Source organism: Phlebotomus argentipes, unplaced genomic scaffold (genome assembly GCF_947086385.1).
Source record: "Phlebotomus argentipes unplaced genomic scaffold, Phlebotomus argentipes genome assembly scaffold_18, whole genome shotgun sequence".
Classification (NCBI taxonomy): Eukaryota; Metazoa; Arthropoda; class Insecta; order Diptera; family Psychodidae; genus Phlebotomus; species Phlebotomus argentipes.
Window position 1 is genome coordinate 14764490 of NW_026776177.1, and position 22052 is coordinate 14786541.

General features: G+C 41.3%; 3 protein-coding genes across 3 annotated transcripts; 2 read left to right on the top strand and 1 right to left on the bottom strand.

The window, feature by feature from the left end:
• Positions 1-1088: 1088 nt before the first annotated feature.
• LOC132259635 (U4/U6.U5 tri-snRNP-associated protein 2) lies at positions 1089-3435 on the bottom strand. Its single transcript, XM_059757346.1, has 2 exons — positions 3255-3435; positions 1089-3189 (listed from the first exon to the last, which is right to left on the bottom strand). Exons 1-2 carry the CDS (start codon positions 3286-3288, stop codon positions 1718-1720), a joined length of 1506 nt encoding a protein of 501 aa, XP_059613329.1. The 5' UTR covers positions 3289-3435; the 3' UTR covers positions 1089-1717.
• A 44-nt stretch (positions 3436-3479) lies between these two features.
• On the top strand, positions 3480-5777 carry LOC132259476 (protein sly1 homolog). The gene is made up of 4 exons (XM_059757119.1): positions 3480-3615; positions 3709-3868; positions 3929-5522; positions 5589-5777. The coding sequence occupies exons 1-4, from the start codon at positions 3588-3590 to the stop codon at positions 5706-5708; spliced, it is 1902 nt and encodes a 633-aa protein (XP_059613102.1). The 5' UTR covers positions 3480-3587; the 3' UTR covers positions 5709-5777.
• A 9799-nt stretch (positions 5778-15576) lies between these two features.
• Positions 15577-18255, top strand: LOC132259416 (peptidoglycan-recognition protein LB-like). The gene is made up of 5 exons (XM_059757048.1): positions 15577-15843; positions 16658-16762; positions 16836-16960; positions 17212-17296; positions 17788-18255. Exons 1-5 carry the CDS (start codon positions 15792-15794, stop codon positions 18003-18005), a joined length of 585 nt encoding a protein of 194 aa, XP_059613031.1. The 5' UTR covers positions 15577-15791; the 3' UTR covers positions 18006-18255.
• Positions 18256-22052: the final 3797 nt, after the last annotated feature.

Sequence of the window (22052 nt, forward strand, 5' to 3'; positions counted from 1 at the left end):
AATTAAGGCAACTTCATTAAAATTCTATAATTTGGAGAATATTATCTCACAAGAGTTGAGAATGGGGAAAAATCTGCCTGTGACTAATATTAAATATTCCATTTCTGCCTTCACCAGCAACTCCACCTGGAGCATCGCCCATTCCCGCATTTGTCCGGTAAATCATTGCGAGCATTGAGTGCGAGAGAGAGCCTATCAAACGGACGCCATAAATTCCTGAAACATCACTTTTGCATATCGAAGAGTGGGGGGGACGTGATCGAGATGAGAGACACTCGGGGATCGTCAAAACCTTGGCCATTCCTACAGCACGCGGTCTGCGATAATTGCTGGAAACTCAGAGTCGATTTGTCTGGCAATGCCTGTCAGTGGGGTCGCCTGGTGCCATGAACTTTGATCCGCCACACCATCGGCGCAGCCAACAGAAGTGAGTTCTGGAAATTTACCGAGAGAATATCTCTCTTAATTAACACTCCGTGGCATGGACGATGCGAGAAAAGACTGCCCGTAGACGAGCAGTCTTGTGAGGCGGGCGCGGCCGGGAAAGAGCGAGGGGGGAAAGTATTAGCACAGGTAACACATTTTGTAGACTTTGTGGAAACATTTTATATAATCTGCGCTGCCATGTATTTTTTCGAGCTTCTCCCACTCTTTGGAATCTCCGTTTTCCCACAACCAGCCACATCTGCGGCCGTTTTACATACACTTGGGGAAATAATGCGAGAGTCGCAGGTCTAAAAAACACTTTCCAAAGTTTGTATTTTGTCACAATGCTTCCAATTCCAATTTATAACATCATATAAGAAATATTCCAGAGCAGGAACTTCACAAGGGAAGCAGTATGAAAATACTCAATCTTTTCCTCATTATCTACCGTCAAATGCGCAGTAAACCCTTAATTTCTTGTCCTGTGCCTAAAACTCTTCCACCCAGTGTAAATGCGAGGGAAAAAGGCAAATTTGCAGAGTGAATAGCAACTTCAATGGCAGTCATTTGAATTGTTGTCATGAAAAGTGAGTAAAAAGACGAAGGTATATTTTGTGTAAATATTTCATTGAAATAAAATCACTTATTAATAGCGTGCTCAGCGCGACGACGTCCCGAGTTGAGGTCTGCCTCATCATCTCTCGTGCCGCTGAAGAGTGAATGGATGAACTGCTGAGTGGCTTTTCAGTGCGAATCTCCTTCTGAAGGCACACACCTAGACTGATGGCGAGGAGAGGAGAATGCGCATCGCCGTTTTTATACACTTATCACCTCAGCATCTGGCTGTTGATGATTTAGTGGTTTGTTTGTTTGTTTGCTTGTTTTTCATGTCATATCAAACGCCTGAGAACATTACAGAAAATATTTCTATTACATCAGAGAATGTGCACTGCAAGACAGATCGGCGAAATATGTATATAATTATATCGTGTTGCAAGCGCAGCTTTATCACAAAAATTGTCCTTTTTGCCATGGCGAAAATCCACTTCCACTTGGAGTAAAACATGTTTTTCTTCATTCTAAATTCCTTCATTTCTATATTTAGAACGGAGGAGACTTTTTTGCTGCTTCACCAAAATTATTGGTTTCCCACGGCATAAAAGTCTATTGTATTTTCTGTGACATCAAATTAATAAAGCGAGCTTTTGAGTTGCGACATTTCAATTTCAGCCAAAGAAAATTCACACTTATTGTTATTCAGCGAAAAGCGCCACATCCATTTATTCCTTTCTCAATCGTCCTGCAGCTCATAAATCTGAATGTAGCTCTCAGTGAGCGTGATCATCTGCGGCAGGGTGTCAATCACGTGGAGATCCTGCATTTCGTACCACGTATTGCTGCCCTTGTGGAAGATATGCGACCTGTACGTGCCTTTTCCCGGCTCCCCGTCGTGCACAATGTTAGCGATGAGGCTGTACTTGGTCCGCTTGATGATGTTCCTGTACTTTGTCGTGAGAATGTCCCCGAAGTCCACGTTTTTTATCGGGAAATTGACGATAGTTGGGTTCTTCTCCAGGAAAAACGTGTTCTTCGTGAAGCGCTTGATGTAGAGAATTATGAAGGGCGGCAGTTTCGTGATCTCGAAGCGCTTCATGAAGTTGTCCTTGTACGTTTTGTACTCCTTCTCAGAGACACCGTTGAATTTTGAGAGGAGTTGGTAGAGATTCACCTGCGGGATGATGTTCTCGCGGAACTCGTCGATGAAGAGCGGCGGTGGAGGCAAATCGCAGGTGAGATAGAGGAAGTTTGAGTCCTCCACTTTCTCCTGGTACTCATCGGTGGCCATCAGCAGGGCTTTCTGGGTGTCATCGAGCTCCGTGGGTGGGATCTTTCGCGTGTAGATCTTCATCTCACCCAGGAAAGACTTGTAGATGATCGAGGAGTCGGGCTTCTTCGTGCCCTTCATCGCCTTGTGAAGTGTGTGGAGAAACCACGAGAGAAAGTCAATGGGATCTCCTTGCTCTGTGATCTGGAACTGCTTGTTGCTCCACAGAACCACCGCCTGCAGCATCTCATGCGGAGAGACATGCGCTTTGAAGTTCCGCGGATTCCACATCTTCCTCATGAGCTCACCAAATCTCTGAACGAGTGTGAAAATTGAATCTCCAGGCGGCCTCTTGATCTTCGCATAGTTCCTTTCACTCAGAAAGTAATCCCTCAGCGGAGCCACATGAGCCAGGGCTTGCAGGACAACGTTGCAGTAATCATTCCTCTTGATATTGTTCAATCCGACAACTCCCGGAAGATACAGCGTGCCATCCACAGTCCGGGAGAACTTCATATTCCCCCTGTCCAGCAGTCGGATGTCCTGCACGGTGAACGTGGGGTTTAGGACGTACTTGATGTCATCCAGCGATGTATCGATGATCTCGTAATTGTCCGGAAGGCAGTAGAATCTCAGCGTGTGCAGGTTCAGGAACACATGGTGAGCCTCAGCCACTGAATGAGTGTAGGCGTGGGTGTTCGTTCCCCTTCCCTGGAAATATTTCCCACACACCAGACACGCATAGACATTGATCCTGGTCAGCGAAACGGAGCAGAGCTTTTCAAAGTCAAAATCCAAGAGTTGCCGGTTTATGGTGTCCAGATATGGACAGAGTTTCTTCCGCGGATTGAACACTGAAGGAGTGTCTTCATCCTCTTCGTCCTCCTGGACGTCTATCTTGCGCTTCTTAGTTACTGGCTCGCCCATTTCCGGGACAACTAGAAGAAATGCCCAGAAAAAGATAAGAATCCTTCCCTGTTAGGTTATGTTTCACTTCCAGTACCTGAATCTTCATTCCCTGCGTGTTGAACAGACATCCTTCTCCTGTGTACTATAGAATGCTTCTCGGATATCCCTTTGGCACACCTTTGAGTAATTTATAGCGCGTTTTTTTATCCAAAAGCGAGAGGAAAAGAAATTGTGAAACGTTTTGTTGACATCACACCTTCTGATACCCATTCATCAGTGGCGCTGTGAGTCTAGCAAGGACACATCGATTGTCAGCATTCAGCAAGTCAGACCGTCAAACACGTCGACAAGTCTGACGCAAAACAATCCCCGGAAAATTCACGAAATTCCCTAATTGTAACTAATTCCCCGGTATTTTCCGAGCAGGATGGCGACCCTCAAGGAAAGGCAGATATGTGAGTTCAATTTTTCTATTTTTCCCAGCACAGAAGTGTTGCAATTTGAGAAACTTTTTTCTTGGTAACTTTCACAATGTTCCTCATTTCTAGGCGCTATCAAGCAGATGCTGAACCTGAATCAGCCCCAGACGAAGACAGTCGCTGCTGAGCCCGTCTGGAAGATCCTGATATACGACAGAGTCGGTCAGGATATCATTTCTCCGCTGATATCAATTAGAGAGCTTCGGGAATTGGGCGTGACGCTGCATGTGTGAGTGTTCAACCTCCCGGGAAGTGTCTGGGCAGCTGATTGATGTTTTTTTCCTCACAGGCAACTGCATTCAGACAGAGACACCATCCCAGACGTGCCGGCGATCTACTTCTGTGCGCCCACGGATGAGAATCTGGGCCGAATTTGCCAGGATTTCCAGAATGGATTGTACGATGTCTACCACCTGAACTTCATCTCGCCCATTTCCAGACAGAAGCTGGAGGATTTGGCCGCGGCGTCGCTGCAGGCCAATTGCGTGGCCAACATCCACAGAGTGTACGATCAATATGTGAACTTCATCACGCTGGAGGACGATATGTTTGTCCTGAAGCATCAGAATAGCGACAATCTCTCCTATTACGCCATCAATCGCGCCAACACGCAAGACGTGGAAATGGAGGGAATCATGGACAGCATTGTGGACAGTCTGTTCTCTGTGTTCGTCACACTGGGCAATGTGCCTATTATTCGATGTCCTAAGAACACGGCTGCCGAAATGGTGGCCCGGAAGCTGGAGAAGAAACTGCGGGAGAACCTGTGGGACGCTCGCAACAATCTCTTCCACATGGATGCGTCCCAGGCGGGCGCCTTCAGCTTCCAGAGACCCTTGTTGATCATCCTGGACAGAAATGTGGACATGGCGACGCCTCTGCATCACACCTGGACGTACCAGGCATTGGCTCACGATGTCCTGGAGCTGTCACTGAATCGAGTCACAGTGGAGGATGATGAGAAGCCGGTGGGAGGGGCTCGACCGAAGGGCAGATCGTGCGATCTCGACAGCAAGGACAGATTCTGGGTATCGCACAAAGGCTCGCCGTTTCCAACAGTGGCCGAGGCAATCCAGGAGGAGTTGGAGCAGTATCGTAGCTCCGAGGACGAGATCAAGAAGCTGAAGTCGACGATGGGAATCGATGCGGAGAGTGAAGTGGCCTTCTCGATGGTGAATGACAACACAGCTCGCCTGACCAGTGCTGTGAACTCCCTGCCGCAGCTCATGGAGATGAAGCGCCTGATTGACATGCACACGAAGATCGCGACAGCCATTCTGAACTGCATCAAGGCGCGGCGACTGGATTCTTTCTTTGAGCTGGAGGAGAAGATCATGTCCAAGGCAGCGCTGGATCGCAGCCTCACTGAAATCCTCACCGAGGGTGAGTTTGGAACGCCGGAGGACAAGATGAGACTCTTCATAATCCACTACATCTGCAATGGGATGACGGAGGTGGAGTACCAGCGCCTGGAGACCATCCTTCAGGAAGCTGGGTGTGATATGTCAGCCATGCCGTACATCCAGCGCTGGAAGTCAATCATGCAGCGCTCCTCATTGCCTGTGAACAGCCATTACGAGGGCGGAGGCACCAAGACAGTGTCCATGTTCTCAAAGCTGGTCTCGCAGGGCTCGTCCTTCGTCATGGAGGGCGTTAAGAATCTTGTGGTGAAACGTCACAGCTTGCCAGTCACGAAGATTACTGAGCAGCTGATGGAGTGCCGAAGTGGAGGGGAGATTGAGGAGTACGTTTATCTCGATCCAAAGCTGCTGAAGGGAGGAGAAACAGCCCCGAAGAATCGAGCCCCATTCCAGGATGCCATTGTGTTCATCGTGGGCGGTGGAAATTACATAGAGTATCAGAATCTTGTGGATTTCATCAAGGTGAGTCGAATGCCTTGCAGAACTTACAAGATGATTAAAATACTCATAATTCTAATCGATTTTCAGCAAAAGCAAACATCCAATTCCACTCGGAGAATAATTTACGGAGCTTCAACACTGAATAACGCTAAGCAGTTCCTCAGACAGCTTTCCTTGCTCGGACAGGAGATCAAGAACACCAATTAGCTTGTTACACCGCGTTTAAAAAGGCATTAGGATTATCAAATTTTTATCAGAGGAAATAAAGAGAAATATTGAAGAGAATTTGTGTTTCACCAGGCGGCTCCACTTGTGAAACATTTTATTTAATCATTGCGAAATTTAATCATTTCCAAATTCTTCATGGAGGAAGAATGAACCTTATTGTACAACGAAACATGAGGTGAAATTTTCTCATTCTGCAGAGAAGGATATTCAAAATATTTACCACTTAAGCGATAATTCAGGGTATTTCTATGGCAAGAACATGATGGAAAACTCTTGAAATTGTCTGCAAAAGAGCGTATTTATTCATTTACCCTCTGCGCAAACAGACGGTTGTACAATTCCGGATGATTCTTTGCATTGCCATTGTACACTCCGCACTCTTTTTTCTGCCCTATTTCTCTCTCCACGCTCCAGCCCATGTGAAGAGCATTCAGAATAGAAGAACCGCCAAAGGACATGCGATGAAGAGGAACAAGAGAGAACGCAGGGAAGAATGAATGAACTCACATACGTTCTGAGCTATTTTTTAAGTGCGGTGAAAGTGGATGGTTTTTAAATGCGAGACAGAGAAACGGTGACAATGGCTAAAGGGGTGCAAGATCAAAACGTGTGGAGCTTTCGGTGAACTAATCCTTTTAAAATTCAGCCCCATAAATATTGTATGTGCAGAGGCAGAAAGTGTTCCTGCCGCACATTTATTAGAGTGGCGAAATGACGGAAATATTTTTACGATGAGTTGCAACTCTTCCACATCTTTTTACTCTATATTTTATGTAGTGGCTATGTACATTTTTTGGCCGAATAATGTGCAGAAATGGAGGCGTCCATGTAAATGTTTCATTTTATACAGCAGCATGAAAAATTGAAGGGTTACAGCTCCACATTGACCCCATTTCATTTTTTGCCCACCCTTCGGAGGCCCCCAAGGAAGTCATGTGTTGGAGAAGAAACTTCATTGTCTACATCATTAGTCATTTTTGAGGATCCCCACACTCCGCCACGGCATATGAGCATACATGTGACACTCCCCGTCCCGAGAGACACAATGGGACGCGTCCCTATTTTTGCCTGGCAAATTCTATTATTGCCCAGAAATGCGGAACATCAAATCCCTCATGATTCATTCAAGTCCATAATACATAATCAATATCCAGTAATGATTCATTTTGTTTCTAGAATGTATCACATTTTATTTATTGTTCTATTTCAGAAAATTCTGTCCTATGGACGAAAGGTTTTAAAAAATTTATAGTCAGTCGTCCACAGTTGAGATTTAGCTTAAAACCCACCCGTACTAGTGATGACAAAAAAAACAGAAGAGGGTTCTAAGATTTCACGGTGATATTGAAACATTTCGGAAACTCTTACTTCAGTGTTCAAGGCGTGGCTTTTGGGTGGGCGGGGCGTAAGTGCATTCAACATGTAATTATTTTTTATGCGTAATCGTGAAATATTCCCTGAAATTTCCACCATTTCCCGTTCTGCTTGACAACATTTACGCCCCTGTTCAGTTCAATATTGGATGCACGTTGTGTGGTTGGGATGGAAAATCAATACCTCATCTTCGGGAATCCTCTCCCAGAAGCCAGTGGCATGAGACAAAGGGAATGCGGAGAAGGGAGTCAGGGCGAAATGTCCGATAAAATGCGAGAAATTATTATTATCTGATGGACGGGGAAGGAGAATTTCTTGCGATAGAAAATGCATAAAGGGCGGTTATATGGGCCTATAAAAATAAAACAAATATTCCGCCCTTCTAGGGTACTTTGCCACCATGTACTGTTGGGGATTTATCGGTCCTCCTGTGTGGGTCCAGCACGACGCCATTTCGGAGTGAGCTGCAAGGGTTTCGGCTTTCCAGAGGGGCGCCAGTGAGGGAAAAAAAGGGTTCCGGAAGCTGCCTAATTTTATTTTATTACCATCGAGATAAGACGATATCTCTTGGCCGATGAAGTGCTGCTACCAATACAATTCCCGGCGGGTGATAAATTCATCAAGTGTGTCACCGTATCTGAGCAGGAATAATTTATCTCATCTCCACAAACTGACGGTATTTCTACCTCCGCAGTGGCACAATTCCCATTTCTGCCATCGAAATAAATTAACAAAATTATACCACAGTCACCCACCATTCAACAGCTAGAGGTCCTACAAATAAATTACTACACCACAATGTCGTCACCAATGCGGACACTCTTCTGACCCTCTCGTTCTCCATCAAGAGGCCCCATTAATGTGGGGCTGTGACAAAAAATTCCAGGACAAATCAGTTGTATTTTTCATCTGAATTGCCACAGCTTGAATGCAGAGAGTGGTTGTGTGAGAAATAGTTCCCCAATGGACGTTATGTGGGATTTGTTTAACATACTCCCATTGATTCCATTATTACTTATTTACGTTTATTTTTTATGTCGAGTTTATATAGAACAATTAATTGATATTCAAGCTAAAAAGCATTTTAGAGACCATTTTCAAACCAAATACTCATCATTTATCTCCAATTCCATATCTCAAGAGTGTTTTAAATAATTATTGTTTGTTGTCCATTAAAATCTATCTATATGTACATAAAACACTATGTAGAAAGCAAATAAATTTTTTCCATAGTAAATTTGGGAATTGGAATATAATGAATTTGAAGTTTATTGCTTACATTAAACACACTATAGATGGATGTAGAGTGTGTTGTGCGTTAATTGAGTTGTTATTAAATAAATAAATTTCAATATTTTTGTGCATTCATTAAATTATTCATATCTATGCTTTATGCGCTATGTGTTATGTATGCGATAAATTTTGGGATAAATGCATTAAATATAATTTACGTCATTTAAGCTACCAGTCAAATTGTGTTCAAATTTAATGAAAACTTCTTTTCAATCAACTTTAAAGAGTCTGCACAAAAATCTTTATCCTTCACCACGGACGGATGCGGGAAGGGGGCAATGAATGCCAGCAAAAGGATTTGTGGTGGAACTCATTATTGAGCGCAGCGCTTATCACCTCCTCCCACTCTCCCCAGTCTCACTCCCAATGATTCACTTAAAAGCTGCCACAGATGCATAGGCAAGCACTGATTGTCGCTGAAGAGCAGCAGGAGTTAAAATCCATGCGAAACTTAATCTTCGGTGTGGAGTTATTTTTCCCCGGAGACTTGCGGAAAAGTGTCCCTCCCACCGACACTTTCTCGGTGTGATAAGCCACGCAAATGGTGGGAAAATGTCACGAATTTTTGGGGTGGAAATAAATGAAATGCATCATCATGACGGGGGAAGCTTTTAGTGGCAAAAGCATTACTTATATTTCACTCAACATACAGACAGACATTATTGTATAGTTCGCTGGAATCTGGTGCATTTGCTTAATAGTCTCTGGGTAATTTCAGGAATAAAGTGTGGAATGATATAAATACATCAGCGTGGGAGGTAAGTCGAAAAAGTCAACGTGGACAAATGAGGAAAATGAACAACATCCATTCGTACCTGTCGGCTTAAATTGTATCTGTGTGTAATGAGTGGCAAGAGCTCGAGGGCTTATATAAACTATTAGAGGTCTGCGCAAATGTGATCGAAAGCTCCTGGGGCATAGGCTTCTGCGTGGAATATCTCTAATTCCAATCCAATTTCTCATAGAATTTGGCCGTTGGCGAAAAAAGGCAACTGGCGGAGTGATCCGATTGAATTTCCTGGCAATAAATTTGTAATCGAATAAGGAAGAACCAATCGATTGTCTGGCATCTTATCCCTCTCTCTCTGGGTGCGTGATTGTGGAAATCTGAGAGGAGCTTCGCCCAGAGTAATCTCCCTATGCACAGTATGTGGTACATTTGATACACTGTACAGCTCAATAGAAAATTTATGCAATAAAATACACACCCCTCCGCCCTTGGCAACATAAAATTGTTCAATTCACTTAAAATACTCACAAAGAGGGTAGAAGGGGTCGATCTGGCGGCAAGAGATCCCATCGTCAATTGAAGAAATTCGTGTTCAATGGAAATGCTAAGAATCCATTTTACAGCCACCACTCACACGAATCCCTTTCACGACTTTCTTATTGCAAGCTAGGAGATATATTCTGCATACATACAACTACACACATGCCCCATGATTGTCAAGAATGTGTACTGTATAGAGAAGGAGAGAGAGAGAGAGAGAGAGAGAGGAATTTTAAAATGGTAAAGAGGAAAAAGAATTTTTCACACGCGTCTCAGAAAATTGTGCACTTTATCTGTTTCCGCGGCTCTCGTGGTAATTTGATTTTGCTCACATGAAAGCTTCACACAATAAATCCCCTCTTTTCAAAGCATTCAAGATACATTCATTGACGCCGAGATTTCTTTTCATCACTTGAGAGACACGAGCAATTTGAGAGTATCCTTGTCCGTTTGCATAAAATCTCTAACCACAATTTATCTACATTCACCACGCCTATCATCTTGGTTGATAAGTTATCCTTATGCCCTCGAGAGGGACATTGAAAGTCAATGATTTCGATAAGCTTTTACGAGCGACTATGTGAAAATCATTAAATGGAAAAAATTAGGAGATTTAACTGAAATATCAGAAGATCATAATGCGCAGCTTTATGACCACAGTATCCGGGTTTATGATCCGCCACAGCTTCATAAAAATTTAGTCATGTTTTGGGATTTAATAGCCTGTTTGCAAAAAACACCCTTAGCGATTAAAGCGGAATAAAATGTGAAATGCAAGGTAATTCGAATGTACACATTAGTCCCAAAAATCGCCACATTCATAGAAAAATCAAATTGAAATAGACAAAAGGAAGACTATGGATAGAGCAAAATTAAATTTACCAAGTTAAATACAAATTTTCTGCATATTCGAGCCTTTTGTCTCATTTAAAAAACAAATAATCCACAAAGCCTTTTTCTCTTTGTAAATATGTAACGCCAAAGCACTTTTATTTTCAGGAATTATGTGTTCATGCATACACGTGTATTTAAATAAAAAGTAGTGAAATACATGGAGAAGAGGAAAAATAGAGCACAGTGGATTTTATTATTAACACAGAGTTCATAAAATATGTGACATGTCATAAGAGTATTATTATAAAATTAATAATGTGGACTAAAGCTGAGGCCATGGAGGGTAGAAAAAGTGGCATGAAAGCGGAGCAATTTGGGTGTATTTAAAAAATGTATGAAGCTTTTTAATTTAAAAAAAAAATTGTGTCACATCGCATAATGGTCGGTCTATGTGCCATGCACAGCGAGGCACGCAGGAGTATTCTTAAAGCTAAAATAATAGTTGTAATTATGGTAATACCATTTTGCACACAATTCACCTTAAAGTACACGAGAATTGCCGTGCTGGGTGAAATGAGTGCGGCTGGCGAGGAGGAGCAAGTCTTGCTCCTTAATACTTTGCTGTATCTTTTGATGTATGGCAGAGTTTGAAGTACAATGGGGCAGTGCACGAGGCTCTGGCTCTCACACTTTATGTGGGGAGAGATGCTTGAAAAGCCAACCCATGCAATATTAATAAATCATTGCAAACAGGGGGTATTTCTGCAACAATTTTGTGTACCGGACATGTAAATTTCTCCCTTTTATCGTTCCTTCCTCCCTGGCTGTACCTTGTCTATAGTGGAGGGCTATCAGATTGCATTGGGCAAATAGGAAATTCAGATATGGTGGGTGTTTTCCTTCATCATCAACAAGACTCTCTACATTGCAAATTATTCACAGAAATGCGGTCGGCGGAGGTGAAATTTATGTTTAAGCACCTTCACTTGCGCGGCTCCTTTAGGCAAGACGAACTCCTCGCGCGGCCCGGAAAAATGAGGGAGAGTTTCAAGTGAGCACGGTGAAAATTGATGAGTTAACAAATTGATTTACTCCATGAATATCATGCAATAACTTTCCGATGAACACGATTCTCTACGGCAAAAGCTCGGCACTCAATAACGAGCAATTACAAGTTCTGTCATTTGAAATATTACAGTTGTTAAGCTCCTCTGCTCAAAATTCGCCCCACAGCATCTCAGAGAGACTTTATAACCCCGATTCAGGACTTTTGTACTACTTGCCGTACACGTTCTGCACTACGAAATTTGTTGTTTAATTAAACATTTATTGTGCTCACGACGCATACAGAAAGCATCATCACACACAAGGAGACACTTTATCCGAATTGTCATCTATTTCGGGTAGCTGGCTTCCGGCTATTGTAGCGGACGCCACATTATTTATTGAAAGTGCTTGATAAGTAAAGAGAAACGATGCATTCTGCACGTATAACAGCAGTGAAATATGCATTCTTGAGTTGATAATAAAATTCGCACTACTTCCTCTTATCAAATATAAGATTACCTAAATGTAGCTTGCGTTATCGGTTAATGTTCAACAACCATCTCGATATGGCAAATTTTCAAGAGGTTGTAGATTTTGTTATCATGGGGATTTTTTTCACAATTCGCACATCTGAGATTTCAATTGAAACATGCTTTCAAGTCAACTTGAAGTGGGTTGAATTCCCCCTACGTCATTGTATTTGTGTGAAATTTTGCCGCAGATTGAAGCCATTTATGCGATAAGCAATGTTCCCAAGAAAGTGTAAATTAAATTACCAACTCAGACGTAGTCTTTGTCTGCCAACTCGTCAATAAAGTTTCACAATTATTTCCTCATTAACAAATTAGTGCACGCTTTTACAGGGTGAATCAATTCATCTAGTTGGCAAAAAAGCTAATTTTCTGAAGTAAAGCATAGAAAATTTTCATACGCGTTCCACAGCCACGAGACTCATGGTGTATAGTAAATGAAATTCCCCATACCGTTGGATGTACATATAGAGAGCTGTACAGAGAGGCAAGTGCAGTTCAGCATCCTGCCACATCCTCGCAGAGTGTATCTTTGGATGAGATTCTTGCGGAAGGATATGAAAGTGATGCTCGACGAAGAAATACGGCGGGAATAAAATAAAATTCCACTTAAAATGTGAGATGCGCATATACTCACGTTCTTTTAATATGATATGAATTATCCAGGGAGTGCCTTCAAAGGACTTAAGCGATGTTCCGTTCTAGTGCCGCGTGAGAGAGCTTTCCATATGAGAATATTGAGCTCGGCTGCCACTAACCGTGGCGAGTTGTGTAGACAACTCACGTATTCGCCGGATCTCCCCTTTATAGGTGTTCCACAAATTCTCAGGCCTGTTCTGCCCCTCCGTCTTCAATCCTCTGAATTTATGCCCTGCCAGCGTGTGGAGACGAGAGCTGCTGATAGGAGGGGTGGCATTTATAACTTCTAGCTACAGACGCTGCCATATAAACTGAACTATGTACAGATTTCGTAAATACTCGAAAGTCTAATGTTAGATATTTCACTCGAGAACATTTCAATCGGATCGACGGATACAAATACACATACACATTTTCTCACTTTTACTCACACTCCCCGCATCGTCGTCCCTGCTTTTTCGGTGAATTAAAAAGGAAAGCCAGGGTGGGTGGCCTAGAAGAATGATTGAAGCCAGGACGACTGAGTGGTGGGTGGTAGATAAACGATGAAGAGAGGCGAAAATAGTTCACAGTCGATTCGTTCCTGTACCGCCATCAATTTGAAAATAAATACGATTTTACACACCTCTTGTACTCCCATTCGCCTTTCATTCTCCCATTCCTCTGCGCTCACAGAACATCCTTCTGCTCCTTTGACTGCCGTCATGTCTGCACCACCAGCAGTCAGAGCAATTGAGTTGAGCATACACAGAGACTCCCTGGGTATGTTGTGTACTGAAGATCTCTGCGAACACTCAGATAAATTCAGGTACATTAAAAATTAGGGGAACCCGAGGAGTTACTCATTTCTACTCCATATATTCGCACTTGTGAACTCGTGATGTCTCAGGGTGCATGAATTTCAGTCTTGTGGGACAGTGAGACTGGCGTTGCAGACCCCATCGGTGGCTGCTGTGGGTTGGGAAATGAAGTGGTTGAACGGGGAGAGCAAATGTGCAATTGATGTTTATAAACTGTCAATGTGATAATTTGTACTGTGCCACACAGAGTTTAAATTCACCCCTTAAACGTCGACGACAGTTACTCATTCGTTTTACAACTGCACATGGTCCAAGTGGGTGAATTGTAAATACGTCCTATTGCCATTTAGCGTCGAAATCGTCTTCAGCTCAGCAGCAGATAAGCATTATGTGTTGCTTCGGCAGTCATAAATTACCGCAATACCACGACTCTGATTCCCCCCAAAGAGTCCTCATGTCATAATCATAATTAATTCACTGTGGATTGTGGACAAAACGGTGGGTGTGCTTGAGAGTGGTTCACTGCTCTCTGAGCTCATCATCTGGTGCTGAAAAAATCGTGTTGGCAATCGTCAGGTTCAGGAATATGAAATTTCTTGCGAGATAAGCAGAAAAAACGACAGAGGAGGGACTTCCCCGTCTGTAAATTGCTTTCTCTCCCCACTTACAACGATGCTTGCGAACCGGATTTTCTCACGGCAATGTAATAAACATGAAGATATATGCAAGAATTTCCTACTGATCGAAGGTGAAGAAACACTTCGTGACCCACATGACCACTTGTTAGATGGAAAGGGTTCAACTGTGGGTTTTCGGGGAAGAACCTCTTCATGTTTGTGTACCTACAATGATGCAATGTTTTGAAAATGTGGTTCAGCTGTGTAAACGACGACAAAATTAATTTTTCAACGAAACTGCACAAAACTTTCGGTACATCACCGCCATAATAACAGGAAATGCATCGAGATTATTCAAATATTTTGCTGCAAAATAAAATCATCAAACTTGGAATATGAAAAAATCGACTCTGCCAGACAACATAAAAGAAAATAATGGCACTCTGAAAAGTGAATTTTCGCATTTTCCTCACAAGCTTGGCAAAAGTCAAACAACACACTCTAATGAGCTTTCCGTGGAGCTTTGAAAAGAACAAACACGCACCGTTTCTGTTTGTGATTTTTATGTTTGCTGTTTCGGCCATTTTTTGCACACTGACTTTTCGAAAACTGGGCATGAAGTGTGAACATAAATGATTTTTATTGAGAATAGATGAAAAGGCGTTTTATGTGATGGAAGGAATTTTCTGTTTGCTCGAAACCCCCGTCGAACACATTGTAATGAAAATTCCTGAGATATTGTGGCTGGTCAAATATTGATTTTGAGAAGAAATATACAATGCGAATTTTTTTTTTGTAACATTATCCATATCAAAAAAAGGAATTTGTCAAGGATGGGAGAGTTTTCAATGGCACTCAATATATTGTGACATGCTCCACTTTCTTCAAATTGCTTTTTGATATGCCAATTGAAAAGTCACACACTTTCCTTTGTGTTCTGCGAACATTTGTGTAAATCTATAAACAATATTGTGCTTCTTAACCTCTACCTTCGGAAGTCGCTGTACAAACTCGTATCAATAGGAATTATAACTCCAGTGGATTCACATGGGAATGCAATTACACAGATAATCGTGTGTTTATTCAGTTATTGAGTTAGTCAGTGGCGCGATAATGAGCCAAAAAATTTGCCACTTCATCGAAAAAGATTACAAATGTCTACAAGAATTTGTGAATTTCGCTTAACACGCCAATGTGTTGATGATCCTGGGTGGAATAGTATTGCGTATCTCCTCGTGACACTTTTGAGGCACCTTATCTAGTGTCAACAATTCTCACAGTTTTTTCCCTCTCGATTACACTGCTACGACTTAATGATTGAGTGTATGAAATCATTAAGAGATTGTGTTTGTACAATTTACGCGCACCGCTTGTGATTTTTTCCTTCAAATGCCAACAAAACAGTTGGTATTTTGCTGGGGAGTCACACTGGCCAAATGTATAAAAGTGAGAGACAGTCCAAATACTCACTTAGTTGGTGATAGTCGTCCGCGGTACAATATTCCGCGGAGTGTGAAATATTGATCGGCTCTAATTAGCAATAACACCAAAGAGACTAAATCCATTTGAGTTGATTGATGGTGAAAATTGTGTAAATTGTATTCTTACACATCCTGATTATTTATTGCTTTTGGTGGAGATAGTATTAATCCAGAAACATGCCCGGTGTGGATTTTGCTGCAAGAGTGCTATATTTCTCCGCGTTGTCGGGTAATGCAATGCAAAATAATGAAAATTGATGTGATTTCACTGTGATAAAAAGCATAATTTCCTGCAATCAATTTAGATACGTAAATTTATATCAATATGACAAAAACTTCATCGTTTTTTAGGCGTTTAGATAAAAAGATAATATTAGAAAATTATTGAGAATCTTTAAAAATTTAATGTGCAGCAACTGTTTTTGTGGTTGATGATATAATCTGCAATTATTTGAAATAGTAGGTAACTCGTTATTATTTGCCTTTACAGAAAGGAAATAAATAATAAATTGTAATTACCTGCTTTTTGAAAGTGTACACGACTGTATAGTATACTGCACATATATATATATTTATTTTCTCACCTCAATGAAAAGCCATGCTATATTCATGAGTGATTACAAATTGAATTTTTCAAATTGAAAAAATACGACGTGTTGCATACACATATTCAATCGTATTAAATATTTCGAATTTGATGAAAAGCTTTTTACAGTTTAATTTTTTGCGTCCAAAACTTTATTTTGTATCCAATATAAAGTGAAAAAATTTGTGTCACAATGAAAATCTAATATTCGGTGAATCCCGAGTGAATTCATAAATTATACTTTTTCTCTTTATCAAAGACCAATGGGAATTTTAAAATATGTATGTTTTTGCATCCCAAACTCTATTTTTCCAAACTTATAATAGAAGTCTGTGATAAGGTATATTTAATTTGTGCAAAATATGGAATAGTAATTTTTCTGTGCTCTCTCTCTCTCTCTCTCTCTCTCTCTCTCTCTCTCTCTCTGTGTCTCTTTCTTCCCGCATGCGGAATGCAGACATTGTGAGCCGGTGTGAATGGGGAGCAGCCCCGCCGAAATTAGTGGAGACATTCAATGGTCCAGCGCCATTCGTGATCATTCATCATTCCTACATTCCTGGAGGTGGGTGTACTTGTGGATTCTGTGCGCATCTCTCTGTATTTGACCCAAAATTAAATAGTTATCTTTTAATTAGAGTGCCACAACGGCGATGAGTGTGTCAAGGCGATGCAGAACATGCAAGATTTCCACCAAAACGAACGAGGATGGAATGATATTGGGTACAGTTTCGGAGTTGGAGGCGACGGAAATATCTACATGGTAATACTCATTGGGAAACTTTTCACATTTTCACGATCATTAGTAGGAATCATTAGTCGAATTATTCCTTAATCTCTGCATGAAAATAGCTTAGCTTAAGCGCAAAGTGAAGATTCTCAAAGTATGGAGGCAATTGAAGGCGTCGTGCTTAAGCTCACATGCAAACTTTTCAATTTTTCGCATTAAACCTACGAGAAAAGTCCTTAGAACATACCAAAATCCATCACTGATTGTATTCTCTTCCATGGCAGGGTCGAGGCTTTTCCGTGATTGGCGCACATGCTCCTCGTTACAATGACAAGAGTGTGGGAATATGTTTAATTGGCGACTGGAGAGGTGAGTTCATCATTTGTTCAGATCCATATGAAATATTGTGGCGTTTCGGTATCTCTCTAAGGGATTATTCTGCTGCACAATTGCCCTGAAAACAGCATCAATCCCGAATCCATGCCAGTATAAGCTTTCCAGCTGAAATGCTCTGTGCTCTACCTGAGCGATGCATCATGGAATTATTCCCTCAAACTCAGCAGAGTGGCCTAAAATTTATGCGTGGCCTCGGTTGAAATATCGTCTTTTGTGAATATATGAGGAAGAAAATTGAATTGCCTAGAACTAGATATCAAATTCAGAAGTAGATTATAGCTCTAGTTCTGACTATAAAGTGTCTGATTGCATTGATCTCTCTCGTTACGGATAAACTCTAAAAAAAAATTGCCACAATCATCTGACAGTTAGATGTGAATTTAAAGTATTGTAGAATGAATTAAAATCACAGTAACTTCGAGTTGGAACAAAACAAAAAATGTATCACTGTTTGCGCTCCACAGAAAAATTGCCGCCGGAAAAAATGCTTCGGGCCGTTCGCAAACTCATCCAGGCCGGAGTGGAGGAGGGCCACATCGCCAGGAACTACACTCTCCTTGGACATCGGCAAGTGCGGGACACTGAGTGTCCGGGTCAGAAGCTATTCGATGAGATCAAGACTTGGCCTCATTTCTCGCCTCATCCTTCGGGGCCACACGATAACTATCAACCCCCCAGTTGATACCCTTTGATGTTTCTTTTGCCGAGAAAATGAGGTCAGATATCCAGAGACAGCAAATAAACTATGTATGGAAGAGATGAAATAATGTTTCGACGAGACATTCTGCAGAAATTCAGTGATTTATTTCGAATGAGATAAAACGATGAATTACATCCTGTCACCATTTATAACTCTTCGTGATGGAGTGGAGATTTTAGGCGGTATAGTTAAATTAAAATCTCCTGGTTGGAGTGGAATAAATCAAACAAGAGGGACAAAGAGATGCTTTTAAAAATTTATCGGTTTTCATTTTTCCCATTTTGCAGAAATTACTTATGCACAATTTACTTTTTCAACGATTTAATTTGAATCACTTTTGTTTCGATAATCGGTTATTAGTATAAAATAATCCAGTAAAACGTTTCTGCGTCGGCTTATAATTTATCAACTTTCACAATAGATTACGAGACTCTCTGATAAAAGGGGTAATAAAAACGGAAACGCTTTAGTAAAATAGTCAATACGAATGGCCAGTGTAAACAGATGTGAAGAAAAGTTACGATGCAAGTTTTCCTCTTGGATTTTTCCTCTTTCCCTCACTTGTAAAATGCATCTGTTCGGGAAGTTGTGTTGACTTTCTGCAAACTTTATTGATATTTATGGCTTATTTATATTTCTTGTAAAAAAACGCTACATGAAGAATGGAGAGCTTATTTACTCACTTAACACGCCACAAGAATAAACATGCAATTTTCTCAGTCCTGCTCAATTGCTAGAATGATGGAAAGTTTCTTCTCTCGAATGAAACTTTCGCACGGCGACCCAGAGAAGAAATTGACGGTGGGAAAAACAATTTCTTTGTGCAATTTCGTCTCAGCATTGCGATGAGAAAATTGTCCAATGCACTTTGATGGAGCGTCACAGGGAATCATGATGTAAAAAGTCACATGCAAAAGAGCTGCGAAGAGTGAATTTCTCTAAAATTGCCCTATTTAATGGCATATGCTGAGAACACTCTTGACTCCTCACCGAGGCGCAAAATGTTTATTTTTCCCCAACGAGCTTTCTCATGGTAAATGGAAGGAAAAAAGGCCATGCTTGGTGTTCAAGAGGAAAATTGGATTGAAAGGAAGAGATGGGGAGAAACACGATTTTAATTTTCTCACGAAGGCGTGATTTATAGCAAATTTTCCTTTTCGTCGAGACGCCCTTCCATGTTACTTCTTAATGATATTTGTATCGGGCAAATCAATCTGCAGCACTAAATTGAATATTTTCTTTTGTCGTTTTAGATGGATGATCTCTTATCAGAGATTTATGTCACGCCATTTAATATGCTATGCTGAGCAAAATATTAAACACAAATCACACTGTGCATGTTAGAATGAAATGTTTCTCAAAACCATTGACTTTAGAGCTCGTGAGAACTAAACATCCTCATAAAGTCCCATTTGCACCCCAAATGGAGCATTGCAGAGGGAAAACAATCGTGCAAAGAAGAAGAGTAATTGAAGAGAGTGCAAACAGAGAAGAGCAAATGCATGGTTGAATTTGCGATATTGCAGCAAAATTATGGATTTGTTAGATCTAATCTCGCACAATAAATCCATTTGTGTTTGCCCTGAGCACTGTGATCTCGACATTATGTGACCTCAACTGGGTACGTTTTCATAGTTTATGAGGGCAAGTCCGTTTTGCATTTTCCATTATTAAATTTATAGTAGATATGAATATCCAAATTTCATTTCCATCGAGCGCTATATCGTAATCATATTCAAGTTGGGCATTTCTATTAAAACATTTGCGTTTGCACTCTTCATTGGACTGAAGTTTGGTTATTTTTGGACACATGAGAGCACTTTTATCAGGCAGTATGAAATGGCTTCATGAATATCATCGAGTATGGTTCGTGCATGAGCAACAATCAACCCTTAATACCACCAATACTATCGCCATATCGCTGCTGCTGAAATAGCCCCATCGTCAGCTAACTCGCTGAAGAATGAAAATCGAATTGAGTTGGAGGGTGTTTAAAGCTCAAGAGACGCCAGATCGTCTGAGAGGCGGCAGGAGCCATAATGCAACTTCCCCGAAAGTATGCATCTATGGTAAATCCAAAGTGCCTCACTATAAACACTTATTACCATGATAATATCCAAAAGCTCTGCCTCAGGCAAGCAATCCCCCGGAGGATTTTCCACTTCATGTTCTTCCGGGTGAAACACGATAGTTTCACCCAGCGAAAGTCTTCAAGTATCATCAAATTTCAAGTTTCCCTTTTCTCCTAGTTTGCACCAATGTTATTTATATTACTACTCCTTGTTCTCTCCTTTCTATTTATTTCAATTATAAACCTGTAAAAATCTACAAAACACACCTACTCTCCACCGTCTCACGAAGCAATTTTATCCGCAAACACCTCACGAAATCACATCTCTACAATCACATTCTTATCCGTTTATTACCCCGTCAGGGCAGGGACTGGAAATATGTTCTCCGTGCCTGCATAGATTTGAGATAAGACGAATCAAGTGCCGTGCTGAGACGTTTTTTTCATATTTCTCAACAATGTGGAAATTTCGGTTGATACCATCTGCTTATTTTCCACTCGAGGTAGAAATTGCCATTGACCCACATAGGACAGTACGCTGTGCAGTATCAGTTTTAGATGGTGTTTCGCTCTGGCTCTTACGTATTCACCACGAGTGGTGTACAAATTGATAATAAATAATTTTATCTCGAGGCTCAATTAGGTGTAAAGAATAGACAATTTGGCAAAAATTGTCCATGGCTTTTGTAGAATACTGATTGGCTTTCGCTTTTTGTGTGTAATACGAAAATACGCAACTTTTGTCGAATATGTGATGGTTTGTAAGCGAACACGGATTAGTGTGTGTCTTTATGCCCAATTTTCTATTCCTCTATATCCACAAATTTACTCAACATTTGTGAAACAGTGCTGTGCCGTGATAATTCCCCAACTTCAACCTAATTAATCTTACGTTCTCCGCCATTTCAGTGTGTTATTTGGCAGTGCTAATTCCGTATTAGCACTATTCAGCGAACATTTGCTCAGTCTCTTCACTACGTAGCTGACAGATAGTCTCTAAATCAAGGAATGCGGATTTAAAATAGCACTGGTGCACCTGTAATGAATTCTATCAACGCCGCGCTACCCTCGAAGTTGTGACAAGTTGACGCTCACACTAGTGGATATTAAGGGCTTTTTAGTCACATCATGCTTTTACATTGTGCATTCTTTAGCAACAACCTGATGCTGACGCCCAGCCGTGGTTTTTTGTCAACCGTCTGAAAATGTGATGAGACTGTGAGATTTGGCGCGGGGTGAAATTTGAGGGAGAAAGTTTAGCGCCAGTATTTTCACTACTTCCTGTCACGTTATTCCATCGCTATCATGAATGCCGCGCTGTACATATGTGATATAAATGGCACTCAGAGTTACGACAAAGTCCTCTATCTCCATTTTCATAAAACCCCAAAACAAGGGCTGGGGGCGGTGCGAAAAACTTTCTTGCCATATACATCTCAAATTGTGAAACATTTCTTCCCGTGTGGAAAGTTTAATTTTGGAAAACTGACAATTTATGAGCATGGAATTTACCCTTTCACCCTGTCTCAACATGTCGCTCGTTTTTAATACTCCTCTCTTTCTTTCCCACTCGACAGCGATACGCTTTTCCCAAACTGCTGTACGCGTTTTAATATGAAAAATGAATTACGAGAGAAATGCCTTTTCCCACGCCAAAGTCACATAATCACACACATCTCCATACGCCTGTAGATGGAAAAGCGGCAGTCTTTTTATCTCCAACACCTATGCCTACATATACTCTGTACAATGGTAACAATTTAAATTGAAAAAGCATTCCTCCACCCAGCATGATAAATTACCATATTTATTACGTCTGCCAACCATTGATTTTGATTATTTTACACCACGTTATTTATTTTTCTCACTGGCGAATAACACCCTGGGCGCCACGTTATTTTCATACATAACTCGCCATATTCTCTCGAGATTTTTCACAACCATATCATAACCATCGA